This window comes from Microcaecilia unicolor, chromosome 13, assembly GCF_901765095.1.
Source record: "Microcaecilia unicolor chromosome 13, aMicUni1.1, whole genome shotgun sequence".
Classification (NCBI taxonomy): Eukaryota; Metazoa; Chordata; class Amphibia; order Gymnophiona; family Siphonopidae; genus Microcaecilia; species Microcaecilia unicolor.
Genome location: NC_044043.1, coordinates 40,192,428 through 40,215,014, shown reverse-complemented (window position 1 = coordinate 40,215,014; position 22,587 = coordinate 40,192,428). Strand labels below are relative to the sequence as shown.

The window sequence follows — 22,587 nt, the reverse complement described above, 5'->3', positions numbered from 1 at the left end:
AAACGAATATATCCCAATGTATCTGATCAATGTTGGCGATGTAAGGACGGGGTAGGTAGCTTTATACATGTATGGTGGGACTGTCCGTATATACAATCATTTTGGGTGGATGTTACCACACATTTGACACACATTTTGGACACACAATTTCCAACAGAGCCAAAATGGTGTTTACTAGGGTGGGGAAATAAAAGGGGTCAGAAATGGCAAAGGAGGCTTAAAAGATTAGGGTTGGCAGCCGCAAAGTTGGAAGTTGCGGCCCACTGGAAACAGAGACTTGGCCCCACTATTGCATCATGGAAGATGAGAGTCAAGAATATTGTAGGCTTGGAACAGTTGACTGATAAGAGAATGGGTAAATACAAACCTGATGCTAAAGAGTGGATTCATTTGGAGAAATTATGGACTAATACATTGTAAAAAACAGGGGATACAACCAAGAAGTGGACAGTAATGAATAGGGGAGGGTGGGAGAGGGAGGGGGGAGGGGGGGGGGAGAAAAATATTAAAACTGATGATATACCGAGATGTAACTCAATTGGTTGATGTATTTCAGAATTTTGAAGGCAGCATAGCCTTACATTGTGTTCCTTACGTTGTGTCTAATAAAAATTTTCAAATTTAAAAAAAAAAAAATCTGCAGGTATATGCACTGCGGACAATGCCTGTAGATGCCTCTCTCGAGCTACTGAAGAACTCTTTGCTCCTCCCCGATGATTTATATAGGCCACTGCTGTGACCCCGACTGCTTTGCCCTGTAACAGATGCTGGAAGGCTACCATAGCCCAATGAATAGTTTGAGTCTTTAAGCAACTGACTGACCACAATGCTTCTGTTGTTGACCAAAACCCTTGGTCAACTTGATCCAGAAAGTGAGCTCCCCAACTGAGAAGACTGGCATCCATCGTCAGGACTATCCAATCGGGACTCTCCAAGGGAGAGTAAAAGAGGTCATCCACCAGCAAAGATTAGATTTTGCCTCTAGCACAGTGGTTCCCAAACCTAGTCCTGGATACACCCCAACCAGTCAGGTTTTCAGGATACCCACAATGAGTATTCATGGCCAATGTTTCCTCTAAGGAGTGGTCTGGTGTGTGCAAATTTTTGGTTGTGTGTGAGCAACAAGTTTTAAAAACCAAAAATTTGAGGGAATAGGGAGAGGGAGAAACTGTAAAAAGTTTGATGATGAAGTCCTAGTTGCATATTGTCAGTCTGGATGTCACATCACCAAGGTTATTTATGTTATGACAATGCTGTTTGAATATGCAACTTCATCAATAAAAATTATTATAAATAAACCTAAAAAAAATAAACATTTTAAGCGCCAGTATTAGCAATGCATTTCTGTATATAGCACAAAAAACATCTTTGTGAGCAATCATGTAAAATCTGTGGGCAACGTTCCTAAAATGTATGAGCAATCGCTCATGCGCTCTGCTTAGAGGGAACATTGGTTGTGGCACCCCTATCCATCTATTTACACTTCTGAGAATACTACAAAATAATCCACACATAACAAAAATTACAATAAAATAAACAGAAATAAAACGGAGTACTACAGAACCCACCTCACAACCACCACCTTAATCCCGACTAATAAAGACATTAAACAGTTTCTCAGAAAGCTGCAGGATTATGGTTATATGAGGGTTCCGGTTACCTATAAGCACAACGCTGTCCAGTTGCCGGAGCTGCCCAACAAGCTGGGCTCGAGCCTGGAAAATGGGGAGGTTCCTGCGCTGCAGCTCCACAGATATCTGAGGCTTTCGAGCTCCCGCCAGCATCACTGTCTTCCTGCTGAAGGGGAAAAGTGGGGATCCCGGCTTAAACTTCTTGGCCGGCGGTAGATCAGAATCCTGAGGCATATTATCTTTAAAATAAAATAAGCAATTAGATCTTATCTGCTAGTTGGTGTTCTTTTAGTCCCTCTAGACCTGTAAAGATGGGTTATGTACTCTGACCAGAAGATAGGGACTGAGAACAAACTAAGCCTATAAGTGGGCTATGCAGTCCTCAAGAAACCAGTCTATGCCTAGAAAAAGCAGATGACCCACAGGACTAAACAACAAAGAGAAAACACTCCAAAAGGAAATCAAAATCTCCATCCAATTTCACCACCTCGATCCCCTGACCGAGGCTGTCTGCACTGCTGCTGCCAAATAGGAGGAACAGGATACAATAGCCCTGACCACTTCAAGAAGGCTGGTACAGAGCTGAATCCCGACACTCCCATGTCTGTACTTTTTTTTTTTTTTAGAGAGTCACGAGAAAGAACCGACAAAACACTTCCTCTGGAAGCCGAGGAACCTTAGCCTCCCCTAGACTTTTGACCAACTTATCCAGATCCTCATTGGAAGGAAAACTTGCTCAATTTAGACTTGGATGCCATATCCGCCGACCAGACCCAAGGCAGCCACATCAAAACTCTGCTTAAGCAGTGCTTCAACAATCTGAGGGGGGGGGGGGGTCCTAAGGGCGGAGCCACCATCCACAGGCACTGTATTCTTCTTGATGACTGCCAAGACTACAGTGTCCATCGTGAGGGGACACAAGGACTCCTGATCCTGCTCCGGAATGGGATAAATGGACTGCAACCCAAAAAGGGGTGTCAGGAGAAGCCCACTGTGTCTGGATGACATCCCGAATCTCCTGGTACATGGGGAAAGAGCGGGAAAATCTGCGAACCCTTAAGCAAGGGATCCACTGTATGAGGGGCCTCCAGGGGAAACTCCTTGAGTCGCAGCACGGAAGACACCTGGAAAATCAGTTTCTTCAGCTACTCCCAATAGAAAATGCAGTCAACCGAGACGTCCTCCCCCAAAGGCAGCTCCTCCTGCAAGGAGTTGTCCTCCCCCTCCCCCACCCGGTACCTGAGGTCCTCCTCGTCAGATCAGCCAGGTAAAGCCTCTGACTCCTGAGAAGCACAGTCCAGGAGATCCTCCTCTTCCTCCCATTCCCCACACTTGCCTTTAGAAGGGGGGAAGGAAGAGGAGTCTCCCTGCAGCACAGCTCCCTTCTGCGGAGCAGACCCAGCCTGCGCAGGCAAAAGGCCTTGTACATGGCCAAAACAAATTCCGGGGGAAAATCAACCCCCAAAGCACCTGGTGGTGCTGGGCTGAAGGGCAGAGACTCCAGGGCAGAATAGGGCTCCAAGCGTGGAGTGAGATCAAGGCCAGATGCCGGAAACAAAATGGGGCAGTTCCCACCAAAAACGAGGCAACCACCTGAACGGGCACCCTTGAAGACGGTCCCATTGAAACACCTGACACTGGAGTTGGCGCAGCCACCTGCCAGGACTCCCCACATCCCAACTCGATGCGCTCCGGAACTGCGCAGAGGCCACAATTACCTGCCGCATTCACCCCCAGCCCTGGCAAACTGCACAGCGCTTAAGACGCTGAGACATCGCCAAGAAAGAAAAATCCACAGGAGCTCTGCAGCTCCCTGAAGAAGCGTCAGGGCAGCAGGACAACAACCGCCGAAGGGAAAAAACACAAAGAAGTCTGCTACTCTCTTTGTGTTTTTACACAGGGCTTCCTCACGGTAAAGCTCTGGTGACACTTGTTTCTTCGTTTTTTTCTTTTTTTAACTCAGACCAAAAAGAAGTAACAAGTCAGACCCCACAGCACTCCAAACTGCTAGTCTGCCTAAAGACAGAGCCAGCCAGCTGAGGCTCACAATCCAAAGTTACTCACAGCAGGGTCCAAGTGGGGGCTGGAGAGAGAGATCCAGGACCCAGGTTTAACACCCCAAGGGCAAAAGAGCCCCCTGCTGGCCTTAACCCCTATCAAGCAGGCAGACAAGAGGGAAGCAAAACCCAAAACTACCTCTGGCGCTTTTATTTTCTCTCTCTCTCTCTTTTTTTTTTTTTTTTTTTTTAATATAGAGAGAGTGTTTTCTCTTACCCAGTAGCCCCGGGAAGAAAACTCAAGACAAAAAAAGAAATCCCAGGGCCCACAAGTAACCGACTGCACAGGCTTACCACTCCTCCTTCTGCTAAGACTGAGAACACACTGGTTTCCTGAGGAATGCACAGCCCACTTGAAGCTCGGTTTATTCTGTCTCCATCTGCTGGTCAGAATGCATAACCCATCTGTGCTGGTCTAGAGGGACGCTCTGGAAAAAGGTAAATCAAACCAAGATAGGATGGAAAATATTCATTTCCCAAGGGTGAAATGGCAGGAACACTCCCAAGGCTGAAACTAAATATATCCCATACCACCTGGAATACAGCTTTACTTATTCGGTTACCCAGTCCTGGAGGTAGCAACCCTACAAGCCCAGCTCACTGGAAACAATGGTGAACAAATAAACTGAAGTGACATCTTTTTATTGGACTAGCTTAATGAATCTGTGAATAGACCAATATTATAATGCCTCTGTATCACTCCATGGTGCGACCTCACCTTAGTACTGCGTTCAATTCTGATTGCCTTATCTCAAAAAAATATATAATGGAATTAGAAAAGGTTCAAAGATGAGCGACCAAAATTATAAAGGGGACGGAACTCCTCTCATACGAGGAAAGGCTAAAGAAGTTAGGCCTCCTCAGCTTGAAAAAGAGATGGCTAAAGGGGGATATGATTGAGGTCTACAAAATCCTGAGTGGAGTAGAACCGATAAAAGAGAATCAATTTTTCACTTTTTGAAAAAGTACAAAGGCCAGGGGACACTCAATGAAATTACATGGAAATACTTTTAAAACAAATAGGAGGAAATATTTTTCCATTCAAAGAATAGTTAAGCTCTGGAACTCATTGCCGGAGGATGTGGTTAGTGTATCTGGGTTTAAAAAGTTTCTGGAGGAAAAGTCCATAGTCTGTTATTGAGATGGACATGAGGGAAGCCACTGCTTGCCCCTGGATTGGTAGCATGGAAGGTTGCTACTAACTGGTTTTCTGCAGGAACTTGTGACCTGGATTAGCCACAGTTGGAAGCAGGGTACTGGGGTAGATGGACCATTAGTCTATCCCAGTATGGCTATTCTTATGTTTTTACAAGAGTTGTCTTCGGAAGGTCTGTTACCTTATGTTTAAAAATTACAGAGAGGCATATTTTCAAAGCACTTAGCCTTCCAAAGTTCCATAGGTTTCTATGGAACTTTGGAAGGCTAAGTGCTTTGAAAATATGCCTCAGAGTAATCTAGGAATCTAGACTGCCTAGGCTAATAAAGCTCAGTACAAGGAGATGGCGCACAACAATCAGTTCTCTCTGTTGATGCAACTTCCCATACTATTTTCCCTCTCTATTACTCCCCTCTTGCATTGCTATTGATTGCACCTTAGGAACTTCTCACATCCTCCCCGCTATCAGGGCAGATGGTGAGTCTCAGGCCGCTCGAAGATTTTCATAAGACCGATTTAGGCTTTTTTTTTTTATTAACTGAGAAAGCGAGTAACCCCCATGTAACTAATCACCTTATAATTGTTTTCATGTTGTTAACTTTATTTTACAAATGGATGGAGGCACCATCACCTTCGGGACGAACATCTAGGCAGCATATTCCTCTATAGCAGAAACTGCATCTGTAAGCTCCAAAGCAAATTACATCACTATCAACGAGCGGGTCATCTCGCGCCTAGTAACACACTCTTTCCCTATCGAAGTACCTGCCTGAAACGGGGAAATTCCTCCCTCACATCCACTTCTCACTCTTCAGAGATAGATTGAAATCATACCAGCAACGCTCAAACCTTCTTGCCAGCCAGCAGCACTTCACAATCATCACATTCACATTCGCTTCCGTTCCTAACCACACCTCCCGCCATCTTCACCAATCAGATTTCTGAGAATGCCACCAGCAACACTTCAAGCTGTATCGCTGTCCAATCCGCGGTGAGCATGTGTTCTTGAACTGAATTAGCAGTGGGTTTCGGGATGCAGGCATGGAGACGAAATGATTGATGTTGGTACACATCCAACCAGGCACCAGCGAGCCAGTGAAAGCGCTCCACCTCTCCTTGCTCCACCATTAGCAGCTGTCCTCCAATTAGGCGGGGCTTATTTGTACCCCTCCCCTAGCCACCTAGACCGGAATAGGAAATGAAAAGGTGAGGTGGCCAAGATGGCGTATCAGACGGTGCGGCAGGAGTATTTGCAGATCCCTTCGGTGACCAGAGCGTATACTACTGCTTGTGTGCTCACCACGGCTGTTGTGGTAAGATCAGAGGTTTATTGGTTTGCCTATGGAAGGGCTGGGTTGGGATATACTGAAAGAAAAAGGTTTCTGTATGGTTTCCAATAGAGAGATTCTGTTTACAGAATCTGACAGCTTTATCCTCCGCTGCTTACTGAACCCTCTCCTCACACACGTCAAGATCCCCCAAAACAAAAAAGAAAAAAAAAGCGTGGGTTAGTGTTTTTTGTTTGATGTTCCATCTTCGTACCCCACAGTCCTTATAGACTGTTTTTGCCCAAGGTCTTTTCCTGTCCCGAGCCATGAATACTGCACTTCAGATGTCCAGCTTTAGTTTATTCCTGGATATTTAGTTATCTTCGTTTTGGCCTTCCTTTTTCTCACTCCTTCACCTCTTCCAAGCATCACTGTTTCTACAGATGTGTCCAAATATTGCTAGTTTCCTTGCTTTAATTTTGTCTGCAACCCACTATTCATAGCTTGGTTATCATGTTTCTTCCTTATCGTGGTCTTGTTCACAAAATCACTGCTCTCCATTCCAATTCTCCCTTGTATTTCCTTGCTACAGTTGTTATCTTTGGTTCACACTTCACAATACAAATTAGTTTACGCATTTCAACATCTCACCTTCTATGACCACCTACACTGTCATTAGTATCGCCATCACTTACTTTTTGTCTTTGTTGACTTGAAATCCAAAGTCTTCACTAATCTGATTTATTTCTATCAATTGCATTTGCATCTGCCAGCAGATCAATATTGTCTGCAAATTGTAAATCCTTCATGTGCCTGCCCTGTATCACCATACCGCCATGTTCTTGCACTTCTATTTTTTTCCATGACCAGAATTATGAATAATGGTGGGGACACTGGATCTCTTTGTTGCCTATTATTGCTGTTGTCCATTTACTAAATCCTCTGACATTCTGTCCAAACTTCCATTGCCCTGATCAGTTTCTCCTCTTGTCAGTAAGCCCCACAGTTCTTCATGCCATATTGAATTGAACACCTTGAAGTTGATGAAGTGGTGGTAGCGGTTTTTAAGTAATCAAGACTCTTATCATGTTTGGCTGCTTATATAGTTAGCATGATGAAGACTTGACAACCAGTAACACAGTAGATGATGGTAGATAAAGACCTGTACAGTCCATCCAGTCTACCTGAAGAGACACTTGTTATGTAGGGTATGAGGTGATACAAGGTGTGTATACCTGAACTTGACTTTGTCCATGCTATTTTCAGGGCAAAGACTGTAGAAGTCTGCCAAGCCACTGCCTTGTTGTATTGATATTCTCAGACACCATTATCATCAAGGGCCCTCTCCTAAGCTGAATTTACCAATCTCTCGCCTATCATTTGGATTTTTGCACCCCCAAGTGCATCACTCTGCACTTCTTCACGTTACATTTTAATTGCCAGACCCTTCTCCATGCTAACGTTTGGAGATACATCCTCATGGTTTCTACACCCTCCAAAGTGTCTACTCTATCGGCTATCTTCGTGTCATCTGCAAAAAGGCAAACTTTTCTTTCTAACCCTCCAGCAATGTCTCACAAATATATTAAACAATTGGCCCCAGCACAGACCCCTGAGGCACTCTACTGCTCGCTTTACTTTCCTCAGAGCGGGTTCCATTTACCAACACCCTCTGTTGCCTTTCGCAGCCTTCTCAGCTTATTCACGAGCCTTCTGTGTGGGACAGTATCAAAGGCTCTGCTGAAATGTAAGTAGATTACATCTAGCACATGTTCTTCATCTAGTCATAGAAGTCAATCATGTTTGGCAGGATTTTCCTTTGGTAAAGCCATGTTGCCTCAGATCCTATAACTGGTTGGCTTCCAGAAAGTTAACTGTCCTTTCCTTTAGCAGCGACTCCATTATTTTTCCTATCACTGACGTGAGGCTTACCGACCTATAGTTTCCCACTTCTTCCCTGGCCCCACTTTTGTGAAGAGGGACCATATCAGCTCATCTCCAGTCCTGACAAACTTCTCCTGTCTCTAAAGATCTATTAAATCCTTAAGAGGACCCACCAGGATTTCTCTGAGCTCCCTCAATGTCCTGGGATGCATCCCATCTGGTCCTATCTTTGTCCACTACCAGATTTTCAAGTTGCTTGTAAATGCTTTCTTCTGTGAGCAGTATATCTACTCCACTACCAGATATACCCTCGGCAGCCAACTGCGGTCTTTCTCCAGGATTTTCTTCTATTCAGCACATTCACTTGATCCTCATCACTCTCCTTATAGCTATTCTCAGCATCGTTCAGTCTTACAATTCCATTCCTATCATTTCTCCTTCCCCAATATATCTGAAAGTCTTGTCACCTCTTTACATCTTTAGCCATTTTTCTTCTGCATGTTCTTTTGCTTGCCATATTTCCCTCTTGGCTTCTTTGAGTTTAAGCCGGTAATATCTTCCATGATCCTCCTGTTGCGTTCTTCTGTATTTCTTGAACGAAGCCTCTTTTGCCCTTATTTTGCCCTTTATTTTTTCATTCACCTGCTTGGAGAACCATATAGGCTTCCTGTTTCTCTTTTTTTGTTTTCCTTGCGTAAAGATCAGTTGCCATACTTATAGTAGCTTTTATCTTGGACCACTTCACCTGTGCCTACCCATGCCATCAACTCCTTCAGGTATTCCCACATTTTACCAAAATCAGCATGTCTGAAATCCAGTACTTTTGAGTTTTGTGCGGCTGCACTTTGCTTTCGCTCTTATATCAAACCAATCATGTTGTATTGTCTAGGTGGGCACCCACCCGGATGTTGGGAAACACTGCCTCCATTTGTGAGCACTAGATCCAGCATCAATCCTTCCCTTGTGGGTTCCGTCACAATTTGTCTGAGCAAGGCACTTTGACAAGCATCCATGATCTCACTACTTTCTGATTACGGGATGTTCTAATCCACATCAGGAAAGTTGAAATCTCCCAGCAATGCCTCGCCTTTCTTACCAAGCTTATGGATATCTTCAATCAGATCTTTGTCTAGCTTCTCCATCTCTACCGGAGGTCTATAGATAACACCCGTGTGGATACAGGTTCCATTTTCTCTTTCCAGAGCAATCCATATAACTTCTTCCTTTCCCCAGGTCCCCTGCATTTCAGCTGCTATATTTTTCACATACAGTGCCACTCCTCCACCTTTTCACCCCTTCCTAAAGATTATAACACAGTATAGTCTCATCCCATTTTTGTCATTGAACCATGTTTCTATAATAGCAACATTATCCAAATCGATTTACGTAGAAGTGTGTATGTGAACGTATGCTGGAGAGTCTGTGAAAAGGTAGGAGGAGGGAAGTCTGTGCACCTTAAGTGTATTGTACTGATATGTGTTTGTGTATCAAATTAAGGACACAGTTTGTAAATTCTCAGAGTGCATTTTTATTTGATATGTAAGGAACAGCACTCTGTACATAAGAGTTATACCCCTTGTATATTGGATTGACAGAGAATATAGCCCATCATTACAGTACAGTATGTGATTTTTGCATTTACGCATGGGTGGTGGGCCACACAATGGTGGGTGTAGCTCTGGCCACCTTGTTGGGCAGGCTGAATGGACTGTGCAGGTCTTTATCTGCCGTCATTTGCTGTTAGTATTCAGCAGTTCAACAAAATATTGATGCTTTGATTAGTACTTCTTTTTTTTGTTTTTTGTAAAGCCTTCTTGTTTCGCACTCAGGTGTTTGAGTGCACTTGTTTGAACATGTAGATATAAAGGTCAAGAACCAGTACACTTGACAAGTGTTTTTTTTTTTTTTTTTTTTTTTTTTTGTTAATCTTGGTGTGGCTAGGATTTCTGAGTTATATTGCCTCAGGGAGCTAACATTGAACTAATTCAGTAATTGTACTACTAATTTTTAAAAAAATTGTCTTTGGGGAAAAAAAATCTCTCCCAACATATGGTGACCCCCACTTCTACCAGAGTTTTCCTGGTGGGTAGTGAGCCACCCCTGGCTTCAAAATGGAAGCCTCCTCTTGATAATGTCACTACTTATTTTGGGGGGTTTTTCTGCACTGGCCCCTTTTTAAGTTGCTTCCTGGGATCAACAGGCTGCACATTAGCAGTCCAGTACTCCTGGGAAGGAAAACAGCCATCTCAAAGCTTGATTGCATAATTAGGTGCTTTCCATATATTTGCATTTCATTCTTTACTGTGCATCAAGGGAAAATAATACATTAAAAATAAAAAAGCATCTTTCCTTAACACAGCTTAGTAACTGCACCTGAGGCAGTAGTGTTGTGACTTGTCCAAGGGTCACAAGAAGTGTTGGTGGGATTTGAACCCTGGTTTCCTTAGTCCTCAACCACCTGCTCTAACCACTAAGGTACTCTATGCAACATATGTCTGTGATCTGTTCCAAGTATAGTACTGGTAGCAGTATTGGTCTTGGAGAATTCTAGATTTACAGGTTTTTATCTGCTGTCGCTGTATTAAAAGCTGTTCTAGTGATATATTTTATGGTGTTTTTGTTTTGCATGTGTTCACTTAAGATCTAAATTCTAATAGTGCTGTTCTCCTCTTGACCCAGCTCTGAGTCCTTGAAGGCATAAATTTACAATTCTCTGTTAATTTTAAGTATAGACATGACTGGTGGCACTAAAGTTAATGTGGTGATTTCCTAAGTTAATGTGATGGTTTCCTTGTACATTTCAAATAAGGTGTTGATGTTGTGACTTCTTGTGTGGAGCAGAGATTTTCCATATTACACTGTCCAAGGTGACTGTTTTTCTATAGCCTCTACTGATGAAACCAGTTGATATATCAGTGAATCACTAAGAATGTGGTGCTTTCTGTGATATAGACTTACTAAGGGAGTGTACACCTATATGCCTTTACATGATTGCCTCCCTGCTACTGTCTTAGCCATACTTTGTGAGGCACAAGTAACTTTTATATGTACACGTATATCTAGTTATATCTATGCTGGTAAGAATCAGTACTTATGCATGTATTTTATTAGACACAAGTACCAATCCTGCCACTTTCCTGTCCATTCTCCTTCCCCAGAAGCATCCACACATTTCTTGGACTACCTACTTTTGTGTGTGACCACAAGCACCTGCTCAAGCTCTTAAAATGCTATTTGTGTACTCGTGTCAATTAAAAAATTACTTCCCGAGTGGTTAGTTGAATGGCAAAGGTTAACATAGAAGCAGAAATGACAGCACATAAAGACCATATGGTAGAATGCCCTTCAATACTAACTACTAAGCTTAAGGCTGCTGGTTGCATCCAGATTCACAGGACAGGGTTGATCCTGTCCTGGGTTTACCCCATTGCATGCAGAAACTTGAAGCCTTGCTTTTCTTAGGGAGTGCAATGGAGAAATCAGAACCACAAGTGCCTTCAGAGCTTCCTTTCAAATGCAGGAGGCTTTCTTGTGTATTTATACTACAGAAGTGCTTTAAATGTTATAGTTCCCTTTTCATTCATTCTGTTCCTATGTTTTATGATGACCACTAACCATTTTAGTAGCTGCCCTCTTAACACACACACTATCCTATGTGTAGCCTTTTGAAAAAGGTGTTATCAGAAATGCATACATTGGCACTATCAACTTTTTTCTTTTCTTTTTTTTTCTGTTGACATTCCTCTTCTTATCCACCCAGGCTTTTGCTACCTCCTTTTCTACCTATATGGCTACCTTTTAAGATTATCTAATTCAATCAACCCCAGAGCCCTCCAGGGTGTCGATACTGTTGCATTTTTTTGTCATCTGCAAAGAGGGCAGGCGGCTATGGAAAGCAATTTTTCTATCAATTACAAAAATACCAAGAACTCATCCTTGCTGTGCAGCACTGGTAACATCAATATTTTCCAAGGGAACTTGTTTACTGTTACTACTGAACTGATTTCGGGCCTGTACCAAGGATGCTCTGTTTGAATCACCTACCTAGAACCCTTCAAAGGCCTTGCTGAAATCTAAGTACACCAGAACTTCTGTGCAACTAGGTTCTACTAACTAAAATGCAATCAAGGAGCCTGAACATAAGTTAGAAATGTTTTTTTAAACCCTAATTAGTATTAAATTTTTATCTTGTATTTCAGCAATTAGAACTGATCACACCTTTCCAGCTGTACTTTAATCCTGAGTTAATATTTAAACATTATCAAGTAAGTGTATTTCTACTTTTGTGTAATGTTTTATATTACATTGAGCCTGCAAAGAGGTGGGAAAACGTGGGATACAAATGCAATAAATGTACAATTTGAGGCAGAAAAAACGAGGATATCCAAAGCTCAGTATATAGGACATTTTAATATAGTTGCAAACTAACACATCAAGGACCTGACATGGCCATGTTTAGGAGCATGAGCCTGCTTCAGGGGTCAAGAAACCATTTTATCCCATGCAGACTGCTAAACACCAGTGCTCCACTTGGTTATGTTTGCAGTATACTAAGGAGCTCATTTTCAAAAGAAAAGCATCCAAAAAGTGGCATAAATCTGCATTTGGACATTTTTCTCACCAACATTTTGAAGTCCATCAGAAGTGCCTTCAAATCACAAGGGGGCGTGTTAAGGGCAGGATCTGGGCGTTTCTAAAACTTGGATGTTTTTCAGCCATAATAAAACAAAACCATCCAGGATTTTAAAAAGTTTTGATCTAGACCTGCTTTTTATAACAAACAAGGCACAAAAAGGTGGAGAGACTTGGGGATGACCTCTCCTTACTCCCCCAGTGGTCACTAACCCCCTCCCACCCCCCCCCCCCCCTAAAAAAATGTGATTTAAAACATTACTTGCTGGTCCTTGGAGTAGTTTAGTGATAGGTGCATTGCAGACAGGTGGACCTAGGCCCACTTGAGGAAACTGAGCCCTCCAAAATTCACCAGACACCCACTTAACCATATATAGGTGCCCCCTAGGGTGTCCAATTGCTTTCCTGGGATGTCTGGGGGACCAGTCTACTAAAATTGCTGGCTTCTACATCCCAATGGCTTGCTTTTGTGTGTGGTACTTTTTTTTTTTTTTTTTTTTTTTTTTTCCAAAAAAAAAACCCCAAAAAAAATCCATGTTCAAATCACAAAACCTTGTTCAAAAGTGTTTTGTTTTCCAAACCTAACCTCCAAAGTCAGATGTCCTATTGAAAATGCCCCTCTATGGTGATCAACATTATATAGGACTATATCTCATCAACACACACCACAGGTTTGACCCCTGAAGCAAGCTCATACTCCAAAACATGGCCATGATCGGTCCTTGATGTGTTTAGTTTGTGACTTTATTAAAGGTCCTATATACCAAGCTTTGGATATCATCTCATCTGCCTCGCTTTCCTGTTTAAACATATTTGAGGCTTGAACTTTCTCCTTCCTTTGTCTTTGCATTACAATTTATCAGTCATGCCAACTTTGTACTAAAAATATTCCAAAGAAAAAGCTTTATAAAATCCAATGTTTGCATGTGCTTTTGTTTTTTTTGTTTAGATCTTGCATTTTTTCAGTAATTTTGTACAAATTTGGTATTTTAAATCAACATAACTATTTACTCATTAATGGCTTTAAATGGCAGTGGTGACTTTATTTCTTATATTACCGTATTTTTCGGACTATAAGACGCACTTTTTTCCCCCAAAATCTGGGAGGAAAATGGGGGGTGCGTCTTATAGTTCGAAGGTAGCGAGTTCGGGATCGCCCTCCCCTACTTACGTCACGCGATGTTCCCTGGTGGTCTAGTGACGTCGGGGCAGGAAAGAGCCCCCTCTTTCCTGCCCAGCGCGCTGCTCTCCGTCCTCCTGAATGCTGCCTGACGGTCTCGGCGAGATTCAAAATGGCTGCCGAGAATTGAAGTCTCTGCGGCCATTTTGAATCTCGCCGAGACCATCAGGCAGCATTCAGGAGGACGGAGAGCAGAGCGCTGGGCAGGAAAGAGGGGGCTCTTTCCTGCCCCGACATCACTAGACCACCAGGGAACATTGCGTGACGTAAGTAGGGGAGGGCGATCCCGAACTCGGACAAGACGCACCGGAGCACCTAGGTTTTAGAGGGAAAAAGGAAAAAAATTTTTTTCCTATTTCCCTCCTCTAAAACCTAGGTGCATCTTATAGTCCGAAAAATACGGTAACTCTTTTAGTGCCAGGTACTTGTGACCTAGATTGGCCACTGTTGAAAACGGAATACTGGGCTAGATGGACCTTAGTCTGATGCAGTTCTAATGTTCAACTTAGCCTAATGGCTGCTTTAGAATTTGCCATACAGGATATCCTGTAACATTGCAGTAGGTTCGGGGGTTTAAAATTCTTACCATGTCCAACTTTTTTGCTCTCAACACATCAATGTACCTCCTTTACAACTTGTACAAACAAAACTCAACTACTGCTACACTAGGTATTAACCACAGCTAGCAGGGCTTAATGTTGCAGCTTTTTTGTTCTTCCCCTATTTCTCTCCCTCATGTCTTAAATCCACCCCCCCCCCCCCCCCAATACTCATTCATTCTTACCTGCATTTGCTTTCCCTCCCTATCTGTTTCACCACCTCTCTCCACTCTATTACAACCCCAATATCCTGCAGTGGCTCTTTGTTGTGCCTGTGGGCCACTGTAGCAAGCATGTTATACCTCCCTATATTCCCCTGTAACCTTGCATGTCCCCCACTTCACGGCTACCCATTCCACTTTGCTCATTCTCTCTGTGAGAAGGGACAGTTCATTCCACTGAACCAGAATTCACTTCAGAGTATGTTTGCTCCTCCCCTTTCTAACTCTCCTGTAGGTCCCCCAATAGAAGAACCTCCCTCTTTACTCAGTACTACCCATTTTATACGTGGCCCAATTCCCCCTCTCAATTTCAGACATCTTAAGAGCATGCATGAAATCACCAATTTACCATTCATATGTAGCTCATATTTTGGTGGTGAAATCCCCCATTTTGAACCGCTTTGTACTTCTCACTTCATAGGACTTCTATATGAACCTGTAGAAAAACCTCGACCTCACTCCTATATGTTGATAAAAAGTAACAAGCCCCTTCAATGAGTTTTTATCTTCGTGCTCTGACATGCACACTGATTTGTTACCCCGCTTCTTCCCCTCTTGCATCCGTGCCACCCCTTTCATCCTTTGCATATGACACCTGATATATTTAAAATAAAACTGACTATAAATCGCCCAGACAACAAGAAAAGCTGCTCATAAGAATACAGATCCCAACAAACCTCAATCCCTTACCTTCCCATTCTTTAAACAAACCCCCCAGCCTGGGGATAAGACGTAAATAGACCTGTCTCATGCTGTTCCTTGACTCTTATAAAAGTCATACTGCCCTAGATGCACCCAGCTCTCTCCCTCCCTTCCCACACTCCTTGCCTGGATGCAATATAAGGGGGACCAAGGCATCATTACCTCAGTGATAGCCCTTCTAGACTTGTATGTTCCACTACTTTGTTCACAACTGCACCTCGGCTGACATGCTGCTTTATATTGGCAGAGGTCTGGGAGGTCCAATTTCCCCCTTCTCCTTTGGATGCAGTAACCTGTCCAACACAATCCATAACTTCTGCTTATGCCACAGAATTTAAGAGCTTATGTTAACCTTGTGCTGATCTCTCCTACTAAGCCAGCATGGCAGTATCTGCAATTTATACAATGATTTGGGGAGTACCATCTTGAATAACATGCTGGTGGCAGATCTTTCCACTTGACTTCCATTTGACACCTCAGCTATATTAATTTGTTACAATTTTTTATGCGGTCCCTCAATATCCACACTCCCAAATATTTAATCTCATCTCTCATCTGAAGAGAGAGGTATCCTGTGGCAGGCTAGTCAAAGGGCAAGGCCGCAGACTTAATTTTCAGGCCTACAATGCACTCAAAATGTACAGTCACCTTTAATATATTTTTTTAACTTTCCCACAGATATTAAAATAGTGTCTACAAATTAATGGCTTCATCTTTCCCACCTTGATAACTCAGGAGGCTGCTGCAGCTTAAGGGCTAAGGGCTCTAATGTTAGAATAAAAAGAGGGGGGTGGGGATAGTGAGAGCCCTGCCTAGTGCTGCTTCCTGTAACACTCTCTCTTTTATTAATGGGCACTAGGCTTCCAGTGCTTTTTATCCATGCCAACATTCTAGTAATGCTTCACTTTCGTAACACTCTGAACACCCACCTTACCTTGTCAAACGCCTTTTTGACATTCACACTCAGGATTGCCCCTGCTCTATTGTCAAGATGGCTAGCAATTTCCTCATATTACATGTTCCACCCTCACTAGTTGCAGACTCATGGCCCCCAGACCAGCTGCTAAGATCACAGCCAAAATTAAACACCTATGTTAAGGTCTATAGGACCCTGTGTTCTGCATTTCTCTACCCTTGTGCAAAACTACAATTAGGACTTGTATCTCTTAGAATACCACATCTCTTCCTGGGCCTGATTTAACATGTTCTGCAGAGCTCCATGACTTTCCATCCCAGAACTGTATAAAACTTGGATCCCAGCCCTACAATTTTTTTTTTCCTTCAGCCCCTTTATAGGTGCATATCTGTCAGCAGCACATTCAGTTGCCTTTTCTGCATCTGTTAGCAGCTGTCAGTCTCCCCTCCCATCTTAGTGTTTCCTTGTATAGATTTTTATAAAAGTTGGTGCTGTTGGGTCCCTTCCATAGTATTACTGAAGCATGCCACCCCCATCCCTGATACCCAGTATATATGTGCACTTCTTACTGCTCTTCATCAGCCTACCAAGAAGCTTGCTAGCTTTCTCATTTGGCCAGTTTATATTGGTATTATAGCATGGACTTATGGGTTCTTTGTAATAAGCTATTCCATATCATCAAGCTGATCAATCCATAGACTGGTGGGTTGTGTCCATCTACCAGCAGGTGGAGATAGAGAGCAAACTTTTGCCTCCCTATATGTGGTCATGTGCTGCCGGAAACTCCTCAGTATGTTCTCTATCTCAGCAGGTGGTGGTCACACACAGCAGCAGCTCTGGCTAGGCCTCCAAGCCTAATTTTTAGGTTTTGTTGAGTGCCTGGGGTTGAGGGCTCTTTTGAGCAAGTGCAAACCTGGTGGTGCCAGGTCCCTCCTTTTCTCCCCCCTCCCGCTGGCTCCGTTAAAAAAAAAAAAAAAAAAAAAAAAATTTTTGAACGGCCTTAAAGGCGTTTATTTCGACGTTTATTTAAGCGTCTATTGCAGCTACTCACTGAGACACCAGGTCGTTACAACTCGGAGCGGACAGCAGGTAATTTTACCTTTTTATAGCGGGCGGGGGTTCCCCGATTCTTCTCCTCGTGGCTCATGGCGTCGGAGGGCGAGGGCGCAAAGGGTCGCTCCCCGGGTCGCTCGAGCGCTTCTAGAGGGGATGCGGGGGTCTTCAAGCCGGATTCGCCCTTGGTGGGTGACAGTTTCGCGACCGATGCATGTCCCGGTCCTTCCTCCGGCGTGGCGGTTTTTCCCGCCATAAACGCCCATCCCCCGCTCCTCGCCTCCGCCATCTTGGCCGGCCACGCGGCTCGGACGGCTTCTTCTTGGGCCGCCCTTGAGGTTGGAGACATTAATGCCATGAACGCCCTTAATTTGGGCGACGGCACAGAAGCGGCTAAAGTTAAGAGCCGTTCTTCCCGCGCGGCTCCTTCGCGGAGTTTCGCGCCGGACGCCATTTTGGATGCGCAGCATGTCTCTCCCCCGCTATTGCGAGCGCCGGTTGAGAGCGCGCCTAGGGCTGTTGCCCAGGCTGCGGAGGTGCACAGTCTGGGGGGTTTCTCCCCCGAGTTTGTTTTGCTGCTGCATCGGGCCTTCCTCATGCACAACGCTGCCCCCGCTCCCTCCTCTGGTAAAGAGGTTGAGGTTCCCAGAGGTAAACGCCCTCGGGTTGATTCCCAGGCCTTGGAGGAATTTGTCTCCTCCGATGTAGATGAGGGCAGCGTGTCTGAGGTCTCCCAACGGTCCTTTGCGGATTCCTTGGTGGAGACGGATCCCCGCTCGGATGGAGCGGATGACCCCTCTGCAGCGCGGCTTTTTCGCCCGGAGGATTTGCCCAACCTGTTGTTACAGGCCATGGACACTTTGAAGATATCCTCTCCGGAGGACGTCTCTCCCTCAGCCCCTGTTGGCTCTGCCATTATGCTGGGGACTAAGCGCCCGCCTAGAACCTTCCACGTGCATGATGCCATGCACACCTTAATTTCGGCTCAATGGGATGTCCCAGAAGCGAGCCTTAAAGTGGCTAGGGCTATGTCCCGCCTCTATCCTTTGGCTGTGAGTGAACGTGAGGCCTATCTGTGGCCTACCGTGGATTCTTTAATCACTGCGGTGACTAAGAAAACGGCATTGCCGGTGGAAGGTGGCACGGCCCTAAAGGACGCCCAAGACAGGAGATTGGAGGCGGCTTTAAGGTCGTCCTTTGAGGCGGCTGCTTTAAGTTTGCAGGCCTCAGTTTGCGGCTCCTATGTGGCCAGGGCGTGCCTGACTATGGTGCAGCGGGCTTCCCCCTCGGATCATTTCTTGAGGAATGATTGGCCAGCCCTGGAATCGGGCTTAGCCTATTTGGCAGACTTGCTGTATGATGTCTTGAGAGCCTCAGCTAAAGGCATGGCTCAGACTGTCTCTGCGCGGCGGTGGCTTTGGCTGAAACATTGGTCTGCTGACCACGCCTCAAAATCCCGCCTGGCTAGATTGCCTTTTAAAGGCAAGCTGCTCTTGGGGTCGAGCTGGACAAAATCGTGACTGATCTCGGCACGTCTAAGGGCAAGAAGTTGCCGGAGGTCAGGGCTCGGGCGAGTGCTCGTCCCGGTACCTCCAGAGGACTGTTTCAGGAAGCCCGTCGGTACCGCCCGGGCAGGTCGGGTACTTCTGCCCCCACTTCCTTTAAGAGGAATTTCTCCCCCAAGCAGCATTCCTTTCGCAGAGACCGCCGTCCCGGAGGTGCTCCCTCCGGTCCTCCCCCAGGGTCTCGTACCCAATGACGGGGTATTGGTCCACGCCCCAGTGCAGATTGGAGGACGGCTGTCCTCGTTTCTGGGCGAGTGGACCACAATAACTTCAGACGCTTGGGTGCTGGAAGTCATCAGAGACGGCTACAAGCTGGAGTTCTGCCGACCCTTAAGAGACGGGTTTGTACTCTCTCCCTGCAAGTCTCCGGTCAAAGCTGTGGCAGTGCAGCAGACTTTGGACAATCTGATCCGCCTGGGTGCGGTCGTTCCGGTGCCAGAAAGTCAGCTTGGCAAGGGGCGTTACTCCATTTACTTTGTGGTACCAAAGAAAGGAGGTTCGGTCCGGCCTATCCTCTACCTCAAAGGGGTCAATCGGGCCTTGAAAGTGCGGCACTTTCGCATGGAGACTCTCCGCTCTGTTATAGCGGCAGTGAAGGCAGGGGAGTACCTGGCATCCTTGGACATCAAGGAAGCGTACCTGCATATTCCCATCTGGCCTCCTCATCAACGCTTTCTGCGTTTTGCAGTCCTGGGCCGACACTTCCAGTTCAGAGCCCTCCCGTTCGGGTTGGCTACTGCTCCGCGGACCTTTTCCAAGGTAATGGTGGTCATAGCGGCCTTCCTGCGAAAGGAAGGAGTACAAGTCCATCCTTATCTGGACGACTGGTTGATCCGAGCCCCCTCTTATGCAGAGTGCGGCAAAGCTGTGGACCGGGTAGTTGCTCTTTTGAGCTCCCTGGGATGGATCATCAACTGGGAGAAGAGCCAGCTGCGCCCGACTCAGTCCCTGGAGTATCTGGGAGTTCGATTCGACACCCAAGTGGGCAGAGTGTTCCTGCCAGACAATCGGATTGTCAAGCTTCAGGCTCAGGTGGACCAGTTCCTAGTAGCCTCCCCTCTTCGGGCTTGGGACTATGTGCAGCTGTTGGGCTCTATGACGGCCACGATGGAAGTAGTGCCCTGGGCCAGGGCTCATATGAGACCACTACAACACTCTCTGCTGCAGCGCTGGACTCCGATGTCGGAGGATTATGCTGTGCGTCTTCCCTTGGATCCAGCAGTGCGCAAGGCGCTGAGCTGGTGGATGCAGACAGACAAGTTGTCTGCGGGAATGCCTCTGGTGTCCCCAGAGTGGATTGTCGTCACGACGGACGCCTCGTTATCGGGCTGGGGAGCCCACTGCTTGGGAAGGACAGCGCAGGGGCTCTGGTCTCCTGCAGAGGCAAAGTGGTCTATCAACCTCCTGGAACTCAGAGCCATTCGGTTGGCGCTTTTGGCGTTCATCCCGGTACTGGTGTTCAAGCCTGTACGGGTCCTGTCGGACAATGCCACGGCTGTGGCCTATGTCAACCGCCAGGGAGGTACCAAGAGCGCCCCTCTAGCCAAGGAAGCTATGAGTCTATGCCAGTGGGCGGAAGCGAACCTGGAACAGCTGTCAGCGGCCCACATTGCCGGAGTCATGAATGTCAAGGCGGACTTTCTCAGTCGCCATACCTTGGAGCCCGGAGAGTGGCAGCTATCTGCTCAGGCGTTCTTGGACATCACGAAGCGCTGGGGCCAGCCGAGCCTAGATCTGATGGCGTCATCGGCCAATTGCCAAGTGCCGCGCTTCTTCAGCAGAGGACGGGACCCTCGATCCCTGGGAGTAGATGCTCTTCTCCAACAATGGCCGACACAAGAGCTTCTCTATGTGTTCCCGCCCTGGCCCATGTTGGGCAGGGTACTAGACCGGGTGGCAAAGCATCCCGGCAGGATAATCCTGGTGGGTCCGGATTGGCCCAGGCGTCCCTGGTATGCGGACTTGATCAGGCTCTCAGTCGACGATCCTCTGCGGTTGCCAGTGGAGCAGGGCCTGTTACATCAGGGTCCCGTGGTGATGGAGGATCCCTCCCCCTTTGGTCTTACGGCCTGGCTATTGAGCGGCAGCGTCTGAGGAAGAAGGGCTTCTCAGACAAGGTCATCGCCACTATGCTGAGAGCGAGGAAACGCTCTACTTCTACGGCTTACGCCAGGGTTTGGCGTATCTTTGCAGCGTGGTGTGAAGCAGGCTCTCTTTCTCCTTTCACTGCTCCAATTTCTTCAGTGTTGACGTTCCTGCAAGAAGGTCTGGACAAAGGCCTGTCGCTCAGTTCCCTTAAGGTCCAGGTAGCGGCTCTGGCTTGCTTCAGGGGCCGCCTGAAGGGTGCTTCCCTGGCTTCGCAGCCAGATGTGGTGCGCTTTCTCAAGGGGGTTAATCACCTGCGCCCTCCTCTGCACTCAGTGGTGCCTGCGTGGAATCTCAACCTGGTGCTAAGAGCATTGCAGAAGCCGCCGTTTGAACCCTTGTCAAGGGCATCTCTGAAAGACCTGACGTTGAAAGCAGTCTTTTTGGTGGCTATCACTTCAGCCAGAAGAGTTTCCGAGCTCCAGGCGCTCTCGTGTCGAGAGCCTTTTCTACAGTTCACTGAGGCAGGAGTGACTATTCGCACAGTGCCTTCCTTCCTGCCCAAGATTGTTTCTCGCTTCCATGTGAATCAGCAGCTATGTCTCCCTTCCTTTCGTAGGGAGGACTACCCAGAGGAGTACTCTGCTCTTAAATATCTGGATGTGAGACGAGTCATCATCAGATACTTGGAAGTGACCAATGATTTCCGGAAATCGGATCATCTGTTTGTCCTGTATACAGGTCCTCGTAGGGGTCTGCAGGCTGCTAAGCCTACAGTGGCAAGATGGGTCAAGGAAGCCATTGCAGCGGCTTATGTGGCCGCGGGGAAGGTGCCGCCTATCCAGCTGAAGGCTCACTCTACAAGAGCTCAGGCGGCCTCGATGGCAGAGGCCGGTTCCGTCTCCTTGGAAGAGATATGCAAGGCGGCAACTTGGGCTTCGGCCCATACATTCTCCAAGCATTACCGCTTGACTGTGGCTGCTCGGGCGGAGGCCCGGTTTGGAGCTTCAGTGTTGCGGTCAGGGATTTCTATGTCCCGCCCTGGGTGAGTACTGCTTCGGTACATCCCACCAGTCTATGGATTGATCAGCTTGATGATATGGAAGGTAAAATTATGTATAATCATACCTGATAATTTTCTTTCCATTAATCATAGCTGATCAATCCATAGCCCCTCCCAGATATCTGTATTGTTTTTATTCTGGTTGCATTTCAGGTTCAAGTTTAGTCTTCAGTTACTTCAGAAAGACTTCGTGTTCAAGTTTTTTCACTTGGATTCTTCAAGAGTTAAGACGAGTTTGTGTTACAGTGAGCTGCTGCATTCCTCTCCCCTCCGTTTTACGGGGCTGGATTGAGACTTAAAATTCTGCCGGCACTCCCTCCCGCTTCGTGCGGCTGTAGGGCAGTTTTGTACCCCTCCCGCTTCGGCGGTGTTAGGGTCAGTCAGCTCCTCCCGCGGTTGCGGTTGCAGGATAAGCCAGATCCCCCCGCATCGGCGGGTGTGGTGTCCCTCCCCCGCTCCGCGGGGATGAGCTGGACGGATTCCCCTCCCCCGTTTCGGCGGTGGTGAGCTGGGCAGAGTGTCCCTTCGTGGGTGTAATTCTCTAAGTGCTGAGTCCTGCGGATGGAGCTTTGATA

At 46.3% G+C, this 22,587-nt stretch overlaps 2 protein-coding genes across 5 annotated transcripts in view; one reads left to right on the top strand and one right to left on the bottom strand.

Annotated features, from left to right (window-relative positions):
- The window catches only part of DHX33 (DEAH-box helicase 33), a 29,567-nt gene extending 23,811 nt beyond the window's left edge, over nucleotides 1–5,756 (bottom strand). Inside the window, exons 1-2 of one of the 3 annotated variants that reach the window (XM_030186173.1) lie at nucleotides 5,679–5,756; nucleotides 1,661–1,870 (exon numbers count right to left, since the gene is read on the bottom strand). In XM_030186173.1, the coding sequence (XP_030042033.1) occupies nucleotides 1,661–1,865 (205 nt within the window). In that variant the 5' untranslated portion in view covers nucleotides 1,866–1,870; nucleotides 5,679–5,756. Of the gene's footprint in view, nucleotides 1–1,660; nucleotides 1,871–5,417 lie in introns of all 3 variants that reach the window. The other 2 variants (XM_030186172.1, XM_030186171.1) reach the window with 2 other exon arrangements.
- Nucleotides 5,757–6,009: 253 nt separating this feature from the next.
- The window catches only part of LOC115456848 (derlin-2), a 63,925-nt gene continuing 47,347 nt past the window's right edge, over nucleotides 6,010–22,587 (top strand). The window contains exons 1-2 of one of the 2 annotated variants that reach the window (XM_030186175.1): nucleotides 6,019–6,157; nucleotides 12,196–12,261. In XM_030186175.1, coding sequence (XP_030042035.1) covers nucleotides 6,065–6,157; nucleotides 12,196–12,261 — 159 coding nt within the window. In that variant the 5' untranslated portion in view covers nucleotides 6,019–6,064. Of the gene's footprint in view, nucleotides 6,158–12,195; nucleotides 12,262–22,587 lie in introns of both variants that reach the window. The other variant, XM_030186174.1, reaches the window with a different exon arrangement.